The following is a 26000-nucleotide window of genomic DNA, read 5'->3' on the forward strand; positions in this document are numbered from 1 at the left end:
CATTATTTTTACATCCTCTGTTATTCATTTCCTTTGCTTTTCTCTTGAGTTCGACTTCAGTTCAGGCACCCTCAGTTAGGGCACCGTTTGCGCATTTAGAGGACGCGCCAAATCATGTAAACGTCCTCCAAATCATGTAAATGGCTGAAGCATGCGAGGATGCTTTACGTCGTTAGTTAAGCAAAACGAGTGTCTTGTTTTGCTCTTCTCCTCTCCTCTCCCTTGAGTGTCGTAGACGAGACATCTCTCTTCTCCCTCTTTCTCTCCCCCATCCACTCGGTGGCGACTTAACAACCATCACTACCAGCAAAAAATAACCATCACCGACGACGGGATCAACCTAAGCTAGTCAAGCCCTGGCACTAACAAGAGATGAGTGAGGCGATATCAAGTGTGGTGACATGACTACCTCTTCAAATCTCCTAGATGATAAGCTTAATCGGAGGTTATATTTTACCAACTCTTGTTCTTTACAGGCACGTTAGCTTCCTTGGGATGAAGCATGAAGTTCTGAATTCTTCGTAGAACCACTTCCATAGTTTCACTGTCCATATTTGCAAAGCATACTCTGAACCAACCAGGTTCCGTGCAATGGAAAGATGAACCACAGCTCCATCTCTGCTTCGACAGTTGGTTCTTTGAGGAGACCCCTCAAGTCCATCCAACAGAACAGACTGGTGTTGCTCTTCAAACAATCAATTCCCACTTGGGCAAGCTTCGTCATGAAGATCTTATGTCTCGTCGCTAGCCTTATTGCACTCTCCTGGATGAAGCTCTCAACAAACTCGTTATCTGACAAGATGGATGCGATTAGGTGTTGCGCCTGCGTGGAGACGAGTCCAAAGCTGGACATCTTGCGACCGCTATTCACCACGACATCATTATATGAGTACACTATGCCGACCTTGAAGCTTGGTAGTCCCATGTCGTTAGAGAGACTATAGACGATGTGAATGAGATCACGATTGCACTAGGTGTCTTCCTCTTATCTCAGAGATGCTTATGAAATTGGTAGGATGGCTGAAGACAGTTCCTGCGTATATCTCATTGGAAACTAGGTGGATGTTCTTTTGGTAGATGATGTGTCTTGATCTAAGATTGTCCCTAGTGGGTTTGATGGATTTGTGACGATCAAGCCCTTTACTTTGATGTTGGCCTCTTGGACTTTCTTGTACGCCTCTTCCAGTGCACCTCTAGTGATATTGAAGTTGTTAGAGCTGTTGCAAATGACTGGAACAAGTTGAACTCCTGTTCTCCATCTCAAATCTCAATCAAAACTGCAGCACAAGTGTATGACAAAATTAATGAAGGACTATGACAAACTAAAGAGGGTGCCCTGACTGAGGGTGCCTGGACTGAAGCCTAACTAACTCTTTGTTCTTCTTCCTTTCTCTTTTGTTTTTAATAAAGAAAATTCACTGTAAAAGAAAATAATTCCTCCTTTATGGTGAAAGCTTATTGCAATGAAAACATGAACAGCTTCACGCATCCAAATCCAAAATCCAATGGACCTTTTTCCTAAACTGAGACAAACCCACTGCAGACAAACTCACCGAGCCCCTCCCCATCTATCTGCTTTTCTGATTCCAAAACTAAAAAACCAAGAACAGCCCATGGAGGCTTTCTCCATGCCCATACTTTATTTTCTGTTCACACCAGTCTTCTAATCCTCCCATGCCAAGACCATTGCTGTAAATGAAATTGCAGAGTGGAGGAAATCAACAGTTCACGCAGGAGATAAATTGGTAAGTATTCAACTAACAATGCACACAGATAATCGTTAGTGAATAGAGAGCCAAGGTAAGTTAAATTAGGGCCATTTATTAGATGTTTTAGTTGCAGCTGAAGCTAAGATGTTTAACCTTCTACCCTTCTGTTGACAGTTTTCAAATATGAACGCCACCACAACATCTACATTTTCCACAATAGAAGAGCATTAATTCAAACTTTGCAACTCCACTGAATCCACACTTCTCAATCAATCCAACTCCACCTCCTTCATGGTGGCATCTCTCTTTCCTTTTGCGCTGAAATTTAAATATGGGTTCCTTGCTTTACAATGGATGAACTTCCGAATTTCTATGTCATTTTGCTTAGCTCAGAGGGGACCATTACTCCCTGGCTATGCCTATTTTTCTTTCAACAATGGCTCACTGAAAAGCCTCTTCAGAGGCTGAGAATCTCGCCATAAGGGTATTGCCAACTCCGCCGGGTAACTTGGCTCTAGCGCCGGATTCTCTACCACTAGCAGCTCTGCCACCGACTCTAGCGGGATTGTCTCATCCACTCCGGCGTACCATTGGCCGTTCCATTATCATCGGTAAAACTCACCAAGCCCGGCACCAATTGCAAGTCCTCCAGCGACAACAATTCTGTCTATGTTGCCAGATACAGGAGACGACCTGTACCGTCGATGGATCCGTCGCCGGTGGTTGATGGAACAGGGGAGAGCGGAGGGGGCAGAGAGAGAAAAAAAAGGGAGTGCAGAAGGTCGAACACAAACAAAATAGGAACTTAAACCTCGGCGGGTGTTCAAATTTTAACAATTCAGCGTCATAAACACGAGTTCAGATCTCTTGCCCACGAGAACACTATACCTCTCTTCTACCAGACTACAACTAATATAATTTATTAGAATAATACATATATGGAAACAAAGAATAAGAAAAACGATGAAAAAGGAGAATAAGAAAAGAAGTCGATCTATCCTAATTCCTAAATCAAGAGCGAGAATTGATTTCAGGGGATTAGGAGCCTATTTTGAAATTAGCTTCTATTGGTAATCGGTCTTATTTGATCACGTCTATATGTGTGTCGTGTGAATACATAGAAACGTCTCCTCACAAATTTAATATATTTACATGTATGGAAGGAAGATATTCCCAACATGTGGCTGGATGCTATTTACACATAATTCTTACTTACAGCACTTATTCTATCTTGTCATCTAGCTGATTTTAGTAGCAATAAAATAAGAAGAGCCTTGGCAGCATATTATGGTTCATAAGGCTTAGTTTGTATACTCTTTCTAAACTGAGCCTAATTGAAACCCAGAAGAAATGTCACACAAATTTGTAAATGTAAAAAGGCAGATGGAACATCTTATTTATTTCCCGTAATGCCCCTTTGTTCCATGGTTTTGAAAATCGGATTGGTTGACCCAGAAATCGATCAGGCAAATGGTTTTGTTTCATCCTAAAACTGTTTTTAGGCAAAAAACCGTTGATTTGGTCAATGATCCGCTGACCCAGACAGTTTAATTATCAACACGAATAACATTTTTGGCCATTGCTTATTTTAATTATTTTTTAATCAAAACAGGCCATCTATTTGAACCAGATGATCAAACCATTTTACCTGAAAACTGGTAACCAAAATGGTTCCTTATCCGTTCTGGTTTTTAAAACAAAGCTATGTTCTAACTTGGTATAAAGAAGAAGATATAGCCTTTAAAAATCAATCAAGCTCAGTCCTACATTGGCAAATATCTTTTGGATGAAACATGATTTGCGGGTGATTGAAGACATTAACATGAGTTAACAATGCCACTAGCGGTTGGAAGAAATATAGATAGATGTTGGTGATTGATTGATTATTGGTTGGGAAGAGGCGGGGGACAGGCCTACTAGTGCCTAGCAAGTGGAAGAGTGGAAGAAAGATATGATATGTTTAGGGGGCAGAACCAGAAATGGTGTCAAGCTTGTTTTGTGTAGAACCAAAGTAGCCTTCTTTTTTGGATTTTGAAAGGGGTGGTTCTCATTGATCAAGAATCTCATATTCATTTTTCAGATTTATGTGGGGATTAAGAAAAGTTTATTTTCTTAAGTATCAATTATAAGGTAAAACTTTTCCACCTAAAATGAAAGTTGCTAACACTTGAATATGACAAAAATAGTCATTTTAATAATAGATTTTTATGACTAAAATGGTCATTACCTTATTAATTTATCTAAGAAATAAAAAAAACATGGATAAATGCACTTATCCAAGTAAATGTTTCCCAATAAAAACTTATCCAAATAACTATTGCATTTACCCCCGATAAATAACCTAAAAGTTAACGGTGCCCAACAACAAATCCACAGTCGATGTAACGAGGTAAGAAATTGTGTGTGAATAATTTGCAAAAGGCTTGGCATGGCAGGCATTTGATTAATTGTTAATTAATTTCCATGTCTAAATCTGTCAAGTTTCAAAGTTGAGAATTATCCATGATAAACCCATCCTGGACTTCAGCCAACCTAGGATGAATGGCTGAAAGAAGTCCAGTTGGATAAAAAATGACTTAATTAAAGGGGAAACCGATATTAAGCGTAAACAACAGCCATCTCCACACAGAGAACGAAATCAAATAGCTGAGTAGCTGACTGGCTCGCGAACTAAAAAGATCCATGGCCCGTGCCTCGTGGGACTTGGACATGCAATGCCCTAGCTAGGTGGTTTCTTTTCTAAGTTTTGTTTAATCTCTTAAAAATTGACTTAATAACATCACTATGTTGCTACTCTCCAATAGTCCGACAGATTAAATCGTGAATCCCTAAAACAAGTCGGTATACAAAAGCAATTCTCACTCCACTTTGGTTTGGACTTTGCTCATATAACATCATTCAAAATAAATGTAATAATTTGTACAAAAATTATTTACAAAAAGAAAAAGAGAGAAAATACCAGACTGCAGTATTTTTAACAGTGTATGGCGGCCTCCTTTTGGTATTTCTACATAGGCTCTTCTTGATATATAGTTGATACAATAATTAATGTACAAAGATGTTAGGAGCACGACCTAATTAATCTGAAATTAGTTTTAAACAAGTTCCCGAGAAGGAAGCCTGCAGTTCTTGTCTCCTTGGGAGGTTTGGGGGAGAAGCTCCTCCAGCTCTGCTTCACCTGCAGTATGGTTTGTCCAATCTGTCTGCAGATGGAGTCGATGGCCTTGGGATCAACTGGGTCACCAGATGCATCTGTAACATAGAATGTATCTTTTGCTTTTCCACCCTTTGTTGAGATCTTTGCTCTTTTGATGTACAAACTATTCTCCCTGAATATCCTGGTAATATCTGACAGAAGTCCAACTCTGTCTTCTGTGCACAGTTCTAGCTCCACTCCCTGCAATGCAATACCAGTAAAATAGATTTTAAGAGATTGTGTAAGGGTGTCTTAACTTTTTCAGGTTTCTTTTGTCCATTAGTGATATATGTCAAACCTCTGAACTGCGCCTCTCAATCGCTGCTTCAAGACACTGTCTCAGACGTTGTTGCTCAGCTTCTGACCTTATAGGGAACCCATCAACATGTCGGATATAGTATTCCTACAACCAAACATGAAATAAATACCTTTATATGATAGCATAAGCTCAAATGCTTATGTCAAAGGTTGGGAAACTAAGCAAGTTCAGCAAATTAAGCCTAAAAATTTGTCATTAGCTTTTTTCCCTCAGTAATGGAATGCTTTTCAACCAAAAAACACTGTCATTAGTTGGATATATTTTCCTAGTTCTCGCATGAGTTTAGTGACCTTAGTCATGTATGAATACATTTACTACTGAACTTGATCATATATACCTGATAAGCTTCCATCCTTGCTGTGTTCACCGTTCCATGAAACACCACATATTGCATGTCTGTTAGAGTGCATATGGTGTCAAACAAGAGCTTTGGCCTGTCTTTAGACCTCATAGTAATCACAGTGTAGTCCTTCTCAATACAGTCCAATACAGTAACATCAGGTCTTGAACTCCAATCCTTGGCTCTGGTCATCCCTTTTCCTTCAACCCTTTCATAGTCTCTGTCAGCAAACATCATCTGGTGTAACCTTCTCTCTGTGTGAATCAATCCGGGGGGTGAAAGTGCCATTTTTGCTGTTCTCAGGCCATTGTTTCCTTTGAGTAAATAGCACAAAAGTTGCTTGATTTTGGATAGTCGCTCAGAATCTTCTTCAATTGGAGACCCTGTCGACTCATCAGTCACATGAACCACAGCTGCTGCTCTTTCATTGTGCGTCCAGATCTCAGCATTCACAACGTTACATCTGAGATCTGTGAGCACTGCACATAGTTCGGACAGTAAACCAGGTCTTTCAGTACCCATTAGTTCAATTGAGGTATGCTCTTTAGACGAGGGCATCACTCCAACAGAGTCTCTCAATGAAGGTAAGAAGCAGGCATCAGTTTCAAGAGTCTGCAACATGAGCAATAACATATATAAATGCGTTAGGGAGTTAACGATTTCAGTTCATTCTCAGAAATACTACAAAAATTTCATTCTCATTTCCAAATGTTTTTAATTAGAGGGAGCAGAGAAAGATTCAAACGTGCATGCAAACCTAAAGGTGGTATCTGGAGGCAAAGACGAAGATCAGCTGCTGTAAACAAGTACTTACCTTCTGTATGTAGTTGAGGATTCGTTCATCTCTGATTTTGTTGCCACCATAATCAGTCACGTTGAACACTGAAACATCAAATTTCTAAGTGAGAAGAGAAGATGTGGGATAAAAAGAAGAAGCACCGAGTTCTGTCAAATATGATTTGGATAGACAGAGGAGTAAAAATACCATCCATGAACCATCCCCCGTCAGAAGACATATACGCTTTTGTTATAATGAGGTTGAGATCTGTAAGAGCTTGGACAACATCCAGGAGAACTCCATGCTTGTTCACACTGTCAACCTAAATATGAAAACAGAAGTAAGCAATAATTTCTAAAGATAATTGCTTCACGGAGGCAAGGTAAAATAAAACCACCACAAAATTCAGCATGTCTGTAATGCACATTGAGGGGGAATAAAGTGGAGAGATTACAAGCTAACCTTAATTACAGTAGCATGCTCACATGCATCATTGTCAATCACAACTCTGCGTACAAAAACAGGGAAATTAGCCAAGGAAATCGTCCCTACGCCCACTACAAAAATTCAAAAAACAGTAAAGTACGCATCCAAAGAAAAAATAAGAACAGAGTGGATCCCTTCTAATTCTTGAAATATGGTAGTTTCTTTACGTGTCAGAGGGTGGTTCTAGGATTGCAAAATTAAATAGGAAAATGTGAGTCTTTAGAAAAGAAACAGGGGAAAAGATTTAGTTGTCAATCGTGTGCAGAGTTCTGCAGGAAATCATGCTTCATATCAAACATAATTTTCAACAGAAAAGCAAAAAACAAAAATTGGCTTACTTCCACCTTGTAAGTAGGTTACAGAAAACTATCAGAAGGGCTAAAGACCAAATGGCTGGTTTTACAAAGAGACAGATCCTTTGCACTAGTTTCTGCATAAGTTGCAACCATATCTCCTGTAGCTACTTAAAAATTAAACCAAAATCCACACCGATACCGTGAAAACCCAGACTGAAAAAAAGAGGAGAAATTCGAGTTGAAAAAGGAAGTAAGAGGGCCAATACCTTGGGGGGTTCATCCGCCTGATAAACTTGGCATACTCATCATCCATTTCTTAATTTCTCAGATTAGCAGGCAACCCAATATAATTAAAGCCCCAAAATAAGAAATATTGTTCCCCAGAGAGAATTTGAGGATGTCTCCCAAGTCCTAACACTGAGGAAGTAAGAACAGAATAGCTGTTATAAATTATAAGATGAGATAAGACGAGAGAGAGAGAGAGAGAGAGAGAGAGAGTATATAAATAACAAAGAAGATCAGATTTAAAAATAAAAGCTGGAGGTGAAAATGTTTAGTGTGTCAACGACTCAATCTCTCTCTCTCAACAAAGTCGTCACGTAGCGCGACAATTGAAGAATTCAAATGGCACGAAGAGAATTGGGAAGTGAGGTAGAAAGGCCACCTTTGGCGTAGGATTCGGTTGGAGGACATTTGTCATTCCCTTTTGGTTTCCAGCCCAGCCCCACATTAATTAAATTTGCAAAATATAATTTATAATAAATACTAAAAATACACACGTGTAAATGCAAATGCGTGTGCCATAAACATATATATATATATATATATATATATATATATATATATATATATATATATATATATATAATCGTTGATACAGATCTCTATTAAGAGCCATAACTGTTTGCATGAAAATACAGAACAAGGTTATTATTACAAATCTATAAAGTAGAACGGAGAACCTAAACACCATAATACTGGTGACCACACTGACCAAGGCCATCATTTATTTATAGTTACTACTTTTTTAGCCGATGAACATTGAGCAACCAATTCATGTTTACCAAAAAAGAATCAAAAAAAAAAAGAAAATACAAGTAGCTAAAACGAAATAACATATACATTCCGAAATTGTTTTTGGTATTTGGTTATATGTTTTTCAAAAAATAATTTTCTCCATTAACTGTTCATTCTTACAACCATTCTGAAATTAAACCATGCGCGCATTCTTAATATGCAAAAAAAAAAAAAAGGAAATTGTTACAAGGAAGTATGTGGCACAGTCCGGTTGGTCTTGTTTGAATTCCTAAAAGATTTTTCATAATATATAGGCCATCCAAAATCCTACCTGGTAGAGGTGATGATAATAAAATATTAACTCATAATGATGAATACTTAATTAGGCCATCGAATTTTGTTAGATCACTTTATTTAATTTCCAAAACTTTAATGAATAATAATGTAGTAACTTTATAACTATATTGAATTAATAGAAATAGAAATAGGAGAATCTCAAGTCTTAAAGGCTAAACGTGGGATTATTAGCTAGGGTTTCAAATATTGACTAGAGCCGACGTGTTTATTTTGTTTTATTCTCTCTTTTCATTTTATTTTTTCAGTTGGATGCATCTTTGATAACTGCAATAAAGATAGAAAAATAAAAAACGTGGGACACTGTAGAACAAAGACAAAAACCCAAATAATCCAAACCTCTTTCATCTGCTTGGTAATTTCGTCCCTACCCTGTACCCTGCTCATAAAAGCAATGTCATGACGTCCAAATTCTTTTCCTGGAAAGTGCAACAATCGAAGTTGTCCAAAACAGAAAGATGTTTTATCCACACTCTGGAGAGTTGTGCAGTACACAACAACAATGGTTGCCTTCGTATGTGCATGCAAGAGTGAAAAAAAAACAAAAAAAAAACCAAAACCAGCTCCTTCTTTGTTCTTTCTCATTTCTTCTTCTTCTTTTTATTGGATGTATTCAGCTTCAACATTACACTTGTGTAATTTTGTAAAGCTAGTGCGTTGGCTATGAAACTTCTGCATATACCTACTACAGTAGGGAATTCTTTAATTTGATGCAACACAGAGTCCCTTTGGATTTTAGAGCAATTTCCATAGAGTGGGAATCACAGCGAATCCCTTCATGGGGTGTTTCTATCATTATTGTTGGCTCAAAGTTTATAATTAAATTCTTAATGACTTATATATTGAATTTTGATCCAAAGATGAATCAATTCCTAAATTTCCATAGTTGGAGCAATCCCGTTTATAACATCTTATAAGCATAACGTTCGTCTTAATTATAGATGAAGCAATGTATAAGAGATTCAATAAGTTCAAATAAAAAAGGGTATCAATTAAAGATAGTACGGTGGGATATTGGAAAAGAAAGGGATTTTAAATAGGTATATAGACCTAATTAATGCTATATATATGTATATGTATGTATGTATGTATGAGGGTGTAATGACTAATGTTAGATACTTGTGGGAGAGACATCAAATTTTATAGTTGTAATGGGTCTTCACCAAGTCCTATGGTGCATGTTGTTTGTTGATGATCATGTTTTAATTGATGAAACTACTGAAAGATTAAATGCACAATTTGGCTTATAGACAAATGCCTTAGAAGCAAGAAGTTTTAAAATAAGTAGGATTAAAATAGAATATATGATACGTGAATTTAATAATGATAAGAGTGTTAATTAGGTAACACTTGGTGCCTTCATAAAACAAGGTATATTTAAAATTAGAAACCAATATATAACTCAATGCAACATTTCCAGTACCTTGATTAAATGATTCATAACAGGGAGGATGTCTGCCATATAATTAGAGCAAGATAAGCAAAATAGAAGGGAGAATTAGGAGTTTTGTGATAGGTGAGTACCGCATGGAAAATTTTATAAAATAGTTATTAAACCAGCTATATATGTGTGTGTGTGTGTTAGGTAGTTAAGAAACAATTTGACAAAAAAAATGAGTGTGGTAGAAATAAATATACTGAAATGAATGAGTGGAAAACTAGAAAAAATATGATTAGAAATGAATTCATTTGAAGGAACTTAGGAATAGCTTCAATGGGCGATGAAATGAGAAAAAGACCAAGATGGTCTATTCATGTGTATATAAGATCAGCAAACAGCATCCATAAGGAGTGATTTTTTTCTTTCTTTTTACAAGTTAAAGGGACTAGAAGGGCAAAGGCTAGAGGTAGACCAAAAATAAGATGGGTATAAGTAGTAAAAAAATCATTTAAGTTATAATAATTTACCAATGTATATAGCATTAAATAGAATGAAATAGCCAAACGTGATTCATGTGGCCAACCCTATATGATTGGGATTAAGCCTTAATGATGATCCGGAGATTAACGCAATACATTGGGGTTTATATTAATGAAACCCTCATCAAATCATTTGAGACTAGATGTCTTTAAGAGTAAAACTCCCTCGATGTGAACGTGTCTTACATCACTGGTCTCAAGCCCGAATAAAGGAGAAAGATTACTTCAAAGTTAGCAAAGTGCACTAAATATTTTACCAAACTCTCATGTATATGAATCCTGATAATGATGATGTTTTTAATAGTAATTATCTTCGCTTTGACCTGTCATTCCAAGAATTGTACCAAAGTTAAAAGAGAGCATGTGCTATGAACAAAATAAAAATAAAGGAACATTCATCATTAACACTCGTCCAACTTTTCCTACAAGGGTAGAGACCAACTCACTCGATGGTCCAGTTCCACCATCAAGTTATTACTCACCGTGGTCTTCATCTACAATTCCACATAACTCTTTAAGGTGAATAGAAGCATCATTCTATTGGATAAACCCATTATCATCCCATTTCCTTCATCATGATTCATGACAAGACATGTATATTTTTTCTTCTTTGTAGTGAGAGAATTCCCCCTGGTTTGGGCAGCAATGTTATTAATTGAGGATGTTGTCTGTCACTTTTAGGGGTGATTATTTCAGTCCGGCCTGGTTTGGGCCTGGGCCCATATTATTTTCATAAATTTTAAGGCTAGGTTATAATGCATCTGAACTAGCTTGGCCAGAAGTTATTTTTTTTTAGGAAAAAATTTCAATTAGTATCCAATATTTTAGGTTTAGTGTCATTTTGGTCATCAAACTTTAAAACATGATAATTTAGTACCCATACTTTCAAAATGTGTTAATCCAGTACATGCCGTTAATCAATCCTTTAACCAACTGTTGTGTGGCATTTGAAAAGACGCAAACACCATTCAAATGTCAATCACATCTTTCCGGTATCATCAATTTACTCTCGAGTCTCGACTATCATGTCGGAATATTACCCCGATTGTTGTCTTTTTAGAGTTATTTTTGAATATTACTGCACGGGTATGGCTGTTGATTTAAAGTCCAAGTTGTGTTCTCTTCTCTCTATATAGACTATACTTCCCTGACCAGTATTCGTTAGTACTTCCCAAGTCCCATTAATTAACGTCAAAATTACTGAGAAGACAACCTTTACATGGTTTAATAATGTCAGTGCGAAATCCACTTTATCACTTCTCATCCATCTGGGAATACAACTCTAGCTTCCATTGGGGATTGAAGAATGGATTCCTCCCTCTCACCCTAATTCTGAGTCTGAGTTACATAAAGTTAGCACTTGAAATGCCCCAAATACCCATAAATATTTCATCATTTTATTACTCAAATTGCCTATATTGAATTCCCAAGCTTGTTTGATCAAGTGTGTAAACTTGTAAATCCACCTTGACTCGCTCCTGTTATGTTAGGGTCAAGTCAATTTTTATCTGGTTTTAGGTTGGATTAAGGTTGAGGCTAACCTGCACTAAACCTGATCCATTGTTAATATAGTAGCAACAGAACATTTGTAATGTAAGTATATAAGTCAAATTAGCTGAGAATAGGAGCATCATTTGTGGAATGGATTGAGGTGATTAAGGTTAGAATGACTTCAGGTTAGGATCGATCGAATTGAGAGAGACCCATATTAAAATTAAATGTACAGCTGGGTTATTCCGTGCTCTCAGGATGTTTACGTGATGTTTGCTTTCAGTGGAGAGCTCATCCAGTCGTCATCATTCTTGATATATAATCAGTGCCAACCAGCTTAATTGGTAAGGTTTCTGGTTCTTTGTCGCAGAGGCTTGGGATCAAATACCAGGGTTGTGTGGGTTATGAGTATGGGGGACGGCTACCCCTGTTGTGTAGCCCCATGCAACCAAAAAAAAAGTTAGAACCATGCCTCAAGGAAATTAAAAGGCAAATGGAGAAAAACCAGAACAGAATGAACATTTGACTGAATAGAACATCTACGATATTCCAAGCTGAAGCTGATTGGACAACAACTTAGGCCTTAGCCAACATCAACAAGGAGTTGGAGCCTGGGGCTGGAGGGGGGAGGTTTGAGTTTGGACTTCAATTTAAATAGTTTTATTTTTGTAATATTTGTATAAAAATATTTAATGGTTAATTAGAAAACCTGCAACTGCTAGTGCTAGACTAGGTGATAGCACACCGGCCAGACCCAGCTACTCATATATTTACATCGTAAAGCAGCCACCTAAACCTAATTGACCTAACTAATTAAAGATGCTTTTCTTATGATTATGAGCATGATCTTATCAATCCCAAGTTGTATAGAATCTTCTCCGATCTTGATCGGAACAGATTACCAAGAGAAAACCTCCCGTTCTCCTGTGCAGGAGTTTTATTAGTGTACATCTCTTCTTTCACATGGAGAATCGTCTGCCCAATCTCACTCCGTACAGCCTCAATTGTTTCACTCTTTACAGGATTCCCTGATGAATCCATCACATAGAACACATTCACAGCCTGGGACCCACAGGTTGTTACTTCGGCCCGAGTGACTACAAGCCCATTCTCTCTGAATATGCGGGTTACATCAGATAGAAGCCCCACGCGGTCTTCACTACACAGTTCAAGTCTTATTCCCTGGATTGCAAAAAAAAAAAAAAAAAAAAAAAAGAAAAAAAACAGAACATCAGCATCAATATTTCAATGGGGCTAAAGAAAAAAAATTTCTTCTCCATTCACCAGTATCAATACCTCTGTACTTCGCCTCTGAATAGCAGCTACCAAGCAATGGATCAACCGTTGTCTCTCTGCTTCGGAACTAATGGGACACCCATCTTTATGTCTGATATAATACTCCTATTGGCAAATGAACAATATATAGTTAAACTCAGCCAAAAAGAACACAAAGCATTCAGAGTTGGATCACTCGTTCATTTATCTATCTTGATCATAATACAGTATTATACCTCACTGCATTCTCACAGAAGAAAATTAATTAACAAACTGAACTGGAGTAGTAAGGGAATGAATTATATAGGAAACCTGACAAGCTTCGGGTCCTTCTGTATTGACAGTGGCATGGAAGACCACATACTGCATGTCTGTTAATGTGCAGACGGTATCAAAGAGAAGTTTGGGCCTGTCCTGACACCTCAAATTCACTACGGTATAACCCTTGTCTACACAATTCTCAACCATCACACATGGTTTGCTGCGATCAGTTGTGGGCACACCATCCACATAATAATCCTTGTCATAATCACGATCAGCATACATCATTTGATGCAGCCTCCTTTGGGTATGGGTGGCACCAACAGAAACAGCAGTGTTGGCAGTGCGCATATCTCTATCCCCTTTAAGCACATAAAGGAGGAGTTGTTTGATCCTGGCGAGCCGGTCCCCATCGTCAATTGATGATCCGGTGGCTTCATCGTTGATGTACACAACTGATGCCATCCTTGAATTGTGGGTCCAGATTTCAGCAGCTACCACATTGCATTTGAGGTCCATAAGAACAGCAAAGATCTCTGAAAGCAACCCAGGACGATCTCTTCCAGTCAATTCAACGGTTGTGTGTTCAGCAGCAGCCTGAACACCCACTGACCTTCTCAAGGACCGGAGGTTTTGTACTCTACTTGGTCCCAGTGACTGACATATTTGTCAAATAAATCATCATAACACGTTAACTCACACAAATTGTTGTTAAAGCATTCTATTACCAACAATTCAAGTGACAACAGAAGCTTATTATTTGTTTGTCTGTCTTGTAATTAACCATTTTCCCCTTTGTACGATACACGCCTTTTTTTTTTTTTTCAAATTAAATTGTGGGAGGATTTAATCGTTTTGAGTAAGAAGGTTTGAAAAAAAATTGAGCATGAGTGGAACCCAGTATTTGCGACCTTTCTTCTTTTCTGGGTTCAGTAAAGTAGTTTCTTGGCCAAAGAAGAAAGTGCCGATTCTGGTGTTGTTTTTATTACAAACAAATGGTGGTAGGCATGGTAGATGGTCAGGAAAGGATGGTTTAAGACCTCAAGTATGCAGAGTGAAGATCTATAACCCATTGACTTCAACTTGGAATGAATATCGCAGACACCAACTCACCCAACCTATATGAAACTCTCAAGCAATAACAAGAAGAATTTCCAATTGGGGCACCGGCCTAGTATGGTAAGGACTTAACTATGGTTGGGGCGATTCTTGGCCCCTATGCAGGCTCAGAATCAGGGGAATCCACATTGTGAAAACTGCTTCTTTTTCACTAGACTCCTAAATGAGAAAACGATACTAGTCGATTAATCACTTCTACTATTACATTGATATTCCGAACTCTCATTGTGCTATCTTTGGTTGGGAGCTTCCTTATCTAATCACACCAAACGAATACGCAGACTGATTTTACAGATTATTAATTACCTGTTGAATGCGGTCGATGACTTTCTCATCCGATAGCTTATTCCCATTTTGGTCTATAACATGGAATACTATAACAAACAGCCCACACAGTATAATTAGGTAACAGAAAAACAAGAACGCCCAATTAACAGAAAAAAAATGGAGAAAAGAAAAATCAAAAGCTTACCGTCCATAAACCATTCACCATCTGAAGATATGTATGCCCTGCTAATGGTAAGATTCAAATCAGTCAGAACCTGAACGACCTCTAACAGACTCCCATGCTTATTAGCGCTATCAACCTACAAGGAGATAAGAATAAAGGAAAACGTGAGAAAAGAGACTCCTCTTTAATTGCAGGCCGCAAAGGAAAAATAAAAAATCTAATCCAGAAAACATATCACTAGAACATCTAAGTAATAGATCTCCTCATACCTTGATCAAAGTTGCTTTACTGCTTGAAATATTATCTACAGTAACCCTGCAAATTCCACATCAACCACAAGAGAAGAAAAATACTCAATTATTAATTATTATTAGACCCATTCAACCTTTGACTTCCTCACCTCAAGAAGAGAACAGATGTACTCCCATAAGAAACCGAAAAAAAGAAGCAGCAAAATCAGAAAACAAGGGAAACAATTATAACAAAAAATCGACACCCAATTGAAAGAGCAGAATGAGTACCTCGGAGGATTCATTCGAATGACAAGCTTCTCAAATTCATCGTCAACGTCGACAGAGGAAGAACAATGATCCATTGGAAACAGAAGACGAGATCGAAAACCAAAGGAGAGCAGTGGAATGACAGAGTTTTAGTTTTCGTGTTTCTCGTGTTCTGTTTTGCTCTCTGTTTCTTTCTGTGTCTTGTGCTTTCTCACAATGAGTGGTGGTGTACTGCTGTAATATTGATGTTGGTGTAGTGTAACGGTGTAAGTGTATAACCGTGCGTGCCTCTTGAATGGGACGAAGAGTTTTGGAGGGACATAAGAAATTGTGAGAGAGAGAGAGAATAGAACTTTCCGGACTTGTGAGTGTGGGTCCCATCACAGACCACATTAAACACTCTTATTTCAATGAAGAACAATATGTTGGTGTGTCTTATTATTTTTAGGGTTTATGGGTCATATGAGGCTGTGATTTTGATTGGGTTGTGAGTGGCTTCACCTCCCTGGTTGGTACCTGCACTTCCTCACCTTCCCAAGTTCCCATTCTGCTTTCGCTTCTATTTATTAATCAGTTCCACAACGTTAAATGGGCTGTTGAGTTGGTAATTAAAGAGGGGAGGTTGTGTCTTATCATTTTTAGGGTGTGACTTATTATTTTTATTAATTAGTTTCAAATTTAGTAAGGGTCTGCTTGGTTTGCAATTAGAATGGAAATCAAAATCTAACAAAATCGGAATCAGAATGGTCTATTCTTCTTACCAATTTGATTCAGATGGGAACTGCAATTGGAATTAGATAAAATGGATTCTCATTCTCAATAGAGGAGATTCCCTCAAAAAGGGAAGAATGCCATGGAACCAAAATGGGATTCTGATTCTTATTCAAAACCCCTATTCCCATGAACCAAATGGACTGTAAAATTAACTTTTACTTGCTCAATGGATCTACTTGTCTTTCTTTGACCTCCCCAAGTGACCCAAATCAAATCATAATTCATGAACCTGTGCTATCTCCTACTTTGATTCCTTCTTAATTGTGAAGGAGAATTGCCTCCCTAGCTATCCTCCGCTTTCACATTAACCCTACTTTCCATGATTGAATAATAGCCCACCTCATAAGTAGTTTGTATTGCTGGTCATCGTTTCAGGGGTCTCATTTTTTTACTCAATCACCTATAGGCTATAGGTTCTTGTCTTCTTGATAGAATTGTGAAAGGGTGAGTTAGGGATCCATGAGGATGTGATTCCATTAACCACTTAACTCGATTCTTGAAGGGAAGAGACATGTCAGTTGAAACTTGAAACTGCTACTGCACTTGGGATTATACTGTTGCTTGGCTTTAATTTGCACTTTGTGGTCACGAATATTTCCTGACAGGAGAAATGTTTCAAAGTGTTAAATAATGTCAGCTCCAAACCCATCCTTGTCTTGATATAAATGAGCGGAAGATGATCCACAATTCCACATCCATCCCATGATGCGCTTATTCACTGTCAATTAAATAAATCATTATATTCTACAAATTAACTTATAAAGTATATATATATAACAATAAAGTAAATGAAATATTAACACTCAATTCGGAAAGAGTATAAATGCAATTATGTACGGTGTAAATACATACAAAATATAAGGTTTTTTGCACTCTATATATTTGTATTTGTATTCCTTTCAAACCGAGCCTAAGGCTGTGTTTGCTTGCAATGCAAATAAATTTGCACTGATGTAAAATTGTAGTAGTGAAAATGATTTGAGTATAAATTTTGACCTATTTTAGTTTTAAATTTTAGCTTATTTTGTTTGATTGCATTATAAATGAAGTAGATTAAGACATGTAGCAGAATAAAGTAAAACCCAAAACAAAATTAAATGGGAATTTGCATTCCCATGCATTTGTATTAATGCAAATAAAATTGCACTGCAATCAAACACAGCCTAAAGAAAAAAATAAAAGTGTAATGGTGGATGAGAGATACACTTGCATGGGCATATGCATGTGATCCATTTTTTTTGCTTCACCCAGGAATATTAATTTTTCTACTGCTCATTGTACCAACTGGCTTAATTGTATTATGCATCTACTTACTATTTTCCCTAAAAAAACTACTTTTCTAAAAACTCTTAGTTGGTATGCAATTGCACTATATTACATCTGGTTTGCATGAAATGAAAAATCATTTAAACATATTACTATTTCTAATCATTGGATTTTACACAAAACTGATATTATATAGTATTCCACTTTTACCCACTCTTTAAGAACCCATGTCGAATCATCTCCCACCTTAACTCTGTCTGTGCAACCATATATAGATGGAATCCTTTTTACAGATGCGGGGAAGATTTCTTCTAATGAATTTTGCTTTGGTACCATCCTCCTCAATCGGCATTTGGACTGTATTCAAATATCAGGAGGTCGAAAATCTTTAAATTCAGTTGAAGCTACGGAACTTTTTACTATATATCAAGGCCTCATCCAAGCACAACGGTTCAGTAAACGGAACATTTTGGTTTACTCACATTCTCAGGCATTTATTCAAGCTTTACAAAGAAAGACATCTCTTCATTGGTCACTGTTGCATCTTCTTCAGCGAACTATCAACCTACTTCAAGAATTTCAATCAGTCGCTTGTATTCACATTAGCAGAAAATATAATCCTACAGCCTATCAGATTGCATGTAGAAGCAAAACTACCATATAGGAATATTTTTTGCTAGATACTTATCCTTCTGATGTATCTGATTTCTCAGAACTATGTTTTTGTATCTTTTGCTTAATATATTAATTTTTACCTTTCAAAAAAAATGGTGATTAATTAAATTCAAGAGAAGTGGTGAGGCACAATGCATGCACTATTTGTAATTGTAATTTTGTATTAGATCAAGGTTTTTAAAATCAAAGCGGACAATTAATCTGTCAGGGTCTGGTTTTTGGGTCAAACAATTTGATTGTTTGAATCGAATGAATGGCCCATTTTAATAAATATAAAATAAAAAACGATCAAAATTATTGAAAGGTTCAAATGGTTTGATCGCCCAAATTAACAATTTGCTGATTAAATCACCGGTTTTTGACAAAATAAGGGTTTTGGGGTATGCCAAGAATGGTTGATGTGGCAAAGTCATAGCCAAAGAATTGAACGGGGGGCGAATGATCTTTCAAACTTGCCCGTGGATGCGTACGTACGTACGTACGGTAAAACCAGAAACTGCTATACCTATACCCCGCAGCTTAGCTTGTAATGTACCCGCAAGAAACTACTTACAGAACCCAACTGCTTCACAATATTCCACTCGTATTTCAAGAATAGGGTTTGCTTTGCTTTCAATGTGCTAAGCTGTCTATACTCTAACCACTTGATGTATATCTGATGGGATGGTTTAACATACTGGGGAATCTTCAGTGAGCTCCCCCTCATAAATGGGAAGGGATAAGTGGACTGCAATACACTTCAAAAATCTGAATTACAACCCCCTCCTAATCTATTAGTAGCCCCTCTATAAATCGTATCATTTTCATGAATTTTGCATCAATCCACGGACATGATTCAATCCATTTTTAGAAATCTTAGCTACACTCAAGGGGTGGATTGAATTATAAAAATCCCAGGAAATTCAATTGAGGATGTATGGAAATTGAAACCCATGCCACCCCCGCCCAACAAATTCGAAATTTGTTTCGGCTCCTCCCTTCTATGTCAGCATAACTTTAGTGTTATACTCATTATACCCCTCTACGAAACGTTAAATGTTAATCGTCTTCTTCCCCTTTTCGAACCTACAACATTTCGAAACTACAACATCTTCTCCATTTTTTCAGAGCCGTTAATCACTGGATTACTAGAGCTAATTTCTTAGAGTTGTTTCATCGCCAGAGCTTCATCTCTCACCATCGGCCACGGACAGCACTCAACGTTCACCATTCGGAGGAAGCTGGAGCGTCGGTTTACTATTCACCATCCGTTGGAGGCACCCTGCGTTGACCGTTGAAAGGACGCTCGAAGATGGTTTTAGCGTCTGTTGGAATGTTTCTCAAGCCCCTCCATTCAACCGTCGTGGAGGTGGTTCCCCTGTGTTTCTGGTACACCACCTGTGTTTCCAATTCATTCTGATGGTTTAGCATTCCGTTGGCCACCCGTGCATTTGTTGACACTGCTCGACCACAGGCAATTTACTTTGTTACATTTTTTTTCCTTGGTTGATTGCCATAAGGACCTCTGTAAATGAATATTTGAATGTTGCTTAGTTCAGTGCTAATGAAAATGAAGTGTTTAATGTTGATTAAGATATGGATGTCGTTACCGTGGGTTATTGAACATTTGTAGGTATGAATAGCCAACAAAGTGTCGGGAATCAATCTCCGAGTAGTTTGCAGTATGATACTAATGCAGGACAGGAGAAGGCCGATAAGTTCTATGCAAGTTGGGACCATTCCAAGACACATAAGAAGCAAAAATGATGCCACTGGCCCATCTTAGTAAATATTACCGATATAACACCATCACAGGAATTCTATCTTAGTACGTTTTTACCAAGTTGGCACCATCAAAGAGTTTCCATCTTAGTTCATTTTTAACAAGATAACATTATTTCGAATTTATATTCAACTAGGACTTTCCTTGTGAAGGAATTTAGTAGGATTCTATTTTGGAGTGTTTTCTTAGATTATGATTTTCTTTTTTTAAGGAGCTTTAGTAGGATTCTATTATGGAGTATTTTTCATATTAGGAATAGGAGACATAAGGGTGTATGCCTATATAAAGAGTAACTAGGGGAAGGCTAAGGCAGTTTTCTTGTTATTAATTTTCTCTTAATTGTTTAGTGAAGAATTCTTCTTCCTAAAATATGACTTCTGCTCTTTTCTTTGAATCTTTTTCTCACGTGTTTAATGTTAATTAAGATATGGATGCAGTTACCGTGGGTTACTGAACATTTGTAGGTATGAATAGCCAACGAAGTGTCGTGAATCAATCTCTGAGTAGTTTGTAGTATGATACTAAGTATTGCTATTGCAAACGGAGATGCATCCTTCGAATTTCAATAACTTGGAATAACCCACAGAAGTTGTTTTATAGCTATTAATTAAAATATGAGGTAATATTTTTAGTGGGACGATATTATTTGTTAGCATTGATATAAGGCATGTATATTGCTAGTGACATGTGTTGCACTTGCAAGAGCAGGTGCTGGATAGCCAAACGACTGAAAGCGATTCTATTGGATGTTGCAAATTTTTTGAGTGGGCGATTCCTCAAGGTTGGTTGGATGAGGTTACATCGGGAAATAGTCATGGTGATGTTCTGGAACGCCTTGGAAATGTGGAAAGAGAAGTCGATGTTTGCATAAGGCAGATTGAGTCCATGAAATCAGTCCATGAGTTAGCTACTGAGGGGATGGCTACAGTTAGGCGACTTATTTTTCTTCTTTTTGTTATTATTCTATTTACACTGGTCTTATGGAAATAGTTTATCATTATTGGTGAATACATAGGTTTAGTGTTTTTACGATTATGTTAAAAGACTCCCCCCTCTCGTTTTCATGTTGGTGAACTATTTTGGTGTCTTATTGTAGTTATGTTGAACTTTTAAATATAAGTATATAAACATAAATTGCTTAGAAGATATTTTTTTGTTGACTAAGAAATATTTGTAAATTCATCGAAGATACCTTCCGGTAGGAGGCAGAGAATCCTAGGCTCTAAAGCGGTCCCAGAGGGGGGGCGTGGGGGTAGACGGGTGGCGGAACCACCTCCACAAGGTGGAGAGAGGTCTCCTAGAAGTTCCCAGAGGAGGCGAAGATGCCTTGGGTCAACGGGGAAGGTCGATAGTGGGAAATTATGCTTTTGTAGAACCACCATTTCCCATCATCGACCTGGGTCGTCGAGCTAATGGGCGACCGGAAGGTGTTAGGATGCTCGATGGGTGAGTGGAAATTGGAGGGAGTGGGTTTGGTGGCCAACGAACCCTTCTGCACTTGCCGTAGCGGCCTCTGGGTGATTCTGCCATTTCCGAGAAGCGGTCCTAGAGGGGGGGCATGGGGGTAGATGGGCGGCGGAACCACCTCCACGGGGTGGGGAGAGGTCTCCTGGACGTTCCCAAAGGAGGTGGAGATGCCCTGGGTCAACGGGTAAGGCCAATGGTGGGAAACAATGCTTTTGTAAAACCACCGTTTCCCATCGTCGGCCCATGCTGTCAGGCCGATGGGCGACCGGAAGGTGCCAAGATGCTTGGTGGGTGAGTGGCAATTGGAGGGAGTGCGTTTGGTGGCCATTGAAGCCCTCCACACCCGCTAGAGCGGCCTTTGGGTGATTCTGCCATTTTCGAGAAGCGGTTCCAGAGGGGAGGGCACGAGGTTTAACAGGCGGCGGAACCACCTCCACGGGGTGGGGAGAGGTCTCCTAGACATCTCCAGAGGAGGAGGAGACGCCCTTGGCCAACGGGGTGTTACACAATGTATGCCCTTAGCTCCAATCAGATTGATGTACATTATGTCATGAATAAAGTGCATAATTGATTCATGTGATTTTGTGTGTTTCTGTGTAATACCCTTAAACTGGACACTAATGAGACTCGTGTTAGTTTAGAATCTTCACAACTGTTGGATACATGCAGTGTGGGTTTTCTTGAAATCCTAAACTGGACCAAATTTCAGTATTGCCCTAAACCTTAGAGATAGATGGGCAAAACTGGAATGTTACACCTGACCCCTAGACTCGATTATGGTACTGCACTAGGTGTTGGATTGAACTGTCTTTGATATGCCAATCAGTGAGATCCTTAGAGAGGGTTAAAACTTGGGTATGTTGGGACAGTCCGAGAATTCACCTGAGTGGGTGATCATAGTGACAGGATCAACCCCTTTGTCTGACAAAGTAAATGATCAGGGAATGCACTCTCTCTGATGGAAACCTAAACTGCTGGTAGTGGATTTCAAATATGTTTCAAATTTGGTTTTGCAAAATATATTTATATAAAGATGTACTTATATATTATGGTTTCAAATTGTTTGCAAAAGGTTCTAATTCCTAGGATCCATGTGAGGAGAGAGTGCAACACTGTACCTTGTAGCCGAGGGAGATGTCCTCTCTTGTTGGGCAGTGTTTGATCATTAAGGGCTGAGAGGTTAAGTGTAAGACCATTGAGGGTAATATCTGATGGGCTAATCTTGCATATGCCCACAGTTCTTGGGTTTTCATAAGGTAGTTGGATCCAAGAACCATTTAGTGTAAATGTTGGGCCCATTAAGAGACCATGGTGATGGACTCAAGGGTTCACTGTCTCTTATAGTGAATTTGGCTAAGCCTTGTAACAGAGACAGAGCTGAACCCATGTAGCTGATGTGTAGATCAATGTTAGGGTCCCACGCCATACAAAGAGAGTCAAATTGACAGCAGATTAAAGAGTAAGTGAGCACATAAGCTTAATGGGCCTAAGGCCCAATTCGAACTGGGCTTAAGTTAGTTAATTAAAAGGGGGCAAATTCAATTTTAAATTGATTAGGATTAACTAAAGGATAAGATAAGTCTTATCCATTTAAGAGTCCAGATCCAAATATAAGATTTGGATTAGGAAACTCTCTCCTAATTAGATTAGGAGGATGATCCAATAAGGCTATAAATAGGGGGTGAATTCCTCAAATTTTCACAACAACAAATTGCAGAATTCTTCCCCAGTTCTTGCCGCCCCTACCCAGTTCGATCTCCACTTGTGGATTTGATCAAGAAAGACTCTCGATATTGTTTCTTGGTAGAAGAAGTAATTTGAAGTCGTGCTCACCAGCCCTTGCTCCATTTTTGCTGAAGAATTCAGGTTCTTGCTGAAGAACCATCCTACTGATCCTTCTTCACTACACACTATGTTATCTTTAGTGGAAGCGGGTTTTGGTATTCTCTTTGGGCGTAAACACCTGTTTTGGGAGTTACTGTTACTTCTTATCAGATATATCCCTCACTCTCTTTTGATTTCAGATATGGTTTGGTTTTGGATTCAAGAACGGACCTTGAAAATGCAGTTTTCTAAATTTGGAAATTTTTGAAATTTCGCCCAACCTTCCTATAGGGTTCAGCTATCCATATGATGGATCTCCCATCCCTTCACAAGGAAGGCCGGTAGTGGAAAACAGTGCTTTTGCAAAACCACCGTTTCCCACCGTTGGCCTGGGCCGTCGGGCCGATGGGCGACCGGAAGGTGTCAGGATGCTCGGTGGGTGAGTGGTAGTAGTAGGGAGTGGGTTTGGTGGCCATCGAACCCCTTCGCACCCACCGGAGTGGCCTTTGGGTGATTTTTTCATTTCCGAGAAGCGGTCCTAGAGGGGGTGTGGGGGTAGACGGGCGGCAGAACCACCTCAACGGGGTGGGAAGAGGTTTCCTGGACGTTCCCAGAAGAGGCAGAGACTCCCTGGGCCAACGGGGAAGGCCAACGGTGGGGAGCAGTGCTTTTGTAGAACCACCGTTTCCTACCGTCGGGTCGGTGGGTGAGTGGGAGTTGGAAGGAGAGGGTTTGGTGGCCATCGAACCCCTTCGTGCACCCACTGGAATGACTTCCAGGTAATTCTTCCATTTCTGAAAAAGGTCGCAGAGGGGCGCGAGGTTAGACTATTTTGGTTTTGTTTTTGTATATTCATGTAAATATCTTATAGCATTTTGATGTATACATCAAAATAACTACCATTTTTTACAAATTATGTAAATTCTTAAAGTCTTTTGGATGCACATAAAAACAAACTTCACAGCCTAGATGTAAATATCTTATATCATTTTAAAACCTTTTCTTTTTGGTCTTCATCGTTCCCCTCTTGTTAATGATATCCTCTTTATTGCAAGACATTAAACTATTATGTCTAGGAAGAATTCGTAGTTGTTGTTGGTGTTCTTGTGTAGCAAATCAGGTTCGGAATAAGGTTGTTAAGTTGAGAAGCAAGAAAGCTTCCAACTTATACATGATGTTTCAAACTACTATAAAAGCAATTTCTCTACCTTGGCAAAAGGAATGAAATTCTAGATGAAACTCACAACGTAGTAGATTCTCATATCAGCATCTATGATGCCAAAGTTATGCTTTCACAGGTAAATGATTCTACATCTCCGTTTGACTAAGTAATTCTTCTCAACTATGATTAGTTAGTCAAACCACCTTTTTATGCCAAGTAATTAATTTTAGTATCAATTCTATAATGTCTTTATGAATATTGAGTTCACTTTGAATGAAGAAATATGGAAATGCTAACACTTAAATGAAAAGATCACTACCAAAAATTATCATTTTCATTCTAATTAGGATCAATCTTTGGATTTTAATTTTTGACTAACATGAAACATTATGATTGGTTTGTAAGGTTTGCAAACTCAATAGTGGCATGAAGAGGAAGAATGCCTGTTTTGCAACAACCAGACAAACATTTAGAGAGAAATAATGAAAAATCAAATGAAGATATTTCCACTATGAACAATTTCATCTGTTCAGTCCTTGGGGAAACACATCATCGTTTGCCCTCCTAGCCAAGCAAATATCCAAGTTATGAGCAATATTATAATATAAATTTCATCTAGTACAGAACATATGGTAATAACACATTTAGAGTTTGAGTTGAAACAAACACATTGCACATATGTTACATGCATAACAATAGTAAGGGTAGTCCAATGCAGACCACCCACTTTCCATTTTTCTTTATTTTTCTTTTTTCCTAACTTTATCCACTATAAAGCCAATATACATAGCTGAGAGAGACTTAAGGCCCAAGTTGTGATCATCATAAAGAAATAGATGAAGCACGAAGACCTAACTGTACACATTTGCAAGATTTACCATAAATCATCAATTGCCACTGATGTAGAAGGATAAGGATCATCACCTTCTTCCTTCATCTCAGCCTCTTCTTCTTCGGACCCAAATTCAGCTAATTCAATATTAGCTAGGTTCTTCAGGTCAACCACAAAGAGTTCATCAAGGTACCTCACAACCAAGTTTGCAGCTCGAAGTTCATACAAGGGATGTTTGCTTGCAACAACTACACACTTCATACAAGCATCATGTGCAGCCTCCACTTTCGAGTTGGAATTTCCAAACACGATGCACTGCTCTGGTATGAAGTTGAGAAGCTGAGCTGCATACATGAACATTTCAGGATTAGGCTTTCCCCTATGTACATCCTCTACTGTGACAATCACATTGAAAAATTCTTCAATCCCAATAGCTCCAATTCCAAACTCAAGAGTCTTTCTTGGACCGGTAGAAACCAAAACCATCAGGATCTTGTTCATCAGAACATTCATGAATTCTTGTGAACCTATACGCAACCTATAGATCCCACCTTGCAAACACATCATCTCCTCCTTTCTCCAACTAGGATCACATTGGGACCATTCTTTAATTTGGAATGTGCTTTAATTTTGAGTTTGTATTTTCATACATGAAATGAAAGGAAGCACCCAAAGTTGTTTCATACAATTGCTCTTTCTACCTGAAACATGAAAATAACTTCCATT

The 26000-nt window shown here is 38.3% G+C and overlaps 2 protein-coding genes and 2 pseudogenes across 2 annotated transcripts; all 4 read right to left on the bottom strand.

Annotated features, from left to right (window-relative positions):
* On the bottom strand, positions 1–1630 carry LOC104592003 (1-aminocyclopropane-1-carboxylate synthase pseudogene; annotated as a pseudogene).
* Positions 1631–4584: 2954 nt separating this feature from the next.
* LOC104591778 (ACT domain-containing protein ACR6-like) lies at positions 4585–7602 on the bottom strand. Its single transcript, XM_010250795.3, has 7 exons — positions 7391–7602; positions 6805–6850; positions 6550–6664; positions 6379–6446; positions 5562–6176; positions 5204–5308; positions 4585–5106 (listed from the first exon to the last, which is right to left on the bottom strand). The coding sequence occupies exons 1-7, from the start codon at positions 7435–7437 to the stop codon at positions 4771–4773; spliced, it is 1332 nt and encodes a 443-aa protein (XP_010249097.1). The 5' UTR covers positions 7438–7602; the 3' UTR covers positions 4585–4770.
* Positions 7603–12729: 5127 nt separating this feature from the next.
* On the bottom strand, positions 12730–15814 carry LOC104591777 (ACT domain-containing protein ACR4-like). Its single transcript, XM_010250794.3, has 7 exons — positions 15534–15814; positions 15282–15327; positions 15034–15148; positions 14868–14935; positions 13494–14099; positions 13203–13307; positions 12730–13088 (listed from the first exon to the last, which is right to left on the bottom strand). Exons 1-7 carry the CDS (start codon positions 15605–15607, stop codon positions 12741–12743), a joined length of 1362 nt encoding a protein of 453 aa, XP_010249096.1. The 5' UTR covers positions 15608–15814; the 3' UTR covers positions 12730–12740.
* A 9502-nt stretch (positions 15815–25316) lies between these two features.
* On the bottom strand, positions 25317–25787 carry LOC104592002 (5-amino-6-(5-phospho-D-ribitylamino)uracil phosphatase, chloroplastic pseudogene; annotated as a pseudogene).
* Positions 25788–26000: the final 213 nt, after the last annotated feature.

Source organism: Nelumbo nucifera, chromosome 4 (assembly GCF_055504915.1).
Source record: "Nelumbo nucifera cultivar China Antique chromosome 4, China Antique-T2T, whole genome shotgun sequence".
Lineage (NCBI taxonomy): Eukaryota > Viridiplantae > Streptophyta > Magnoliopsida > Proteales > Nelumbonaceae > Nelumbo > Nelumbo nucifera.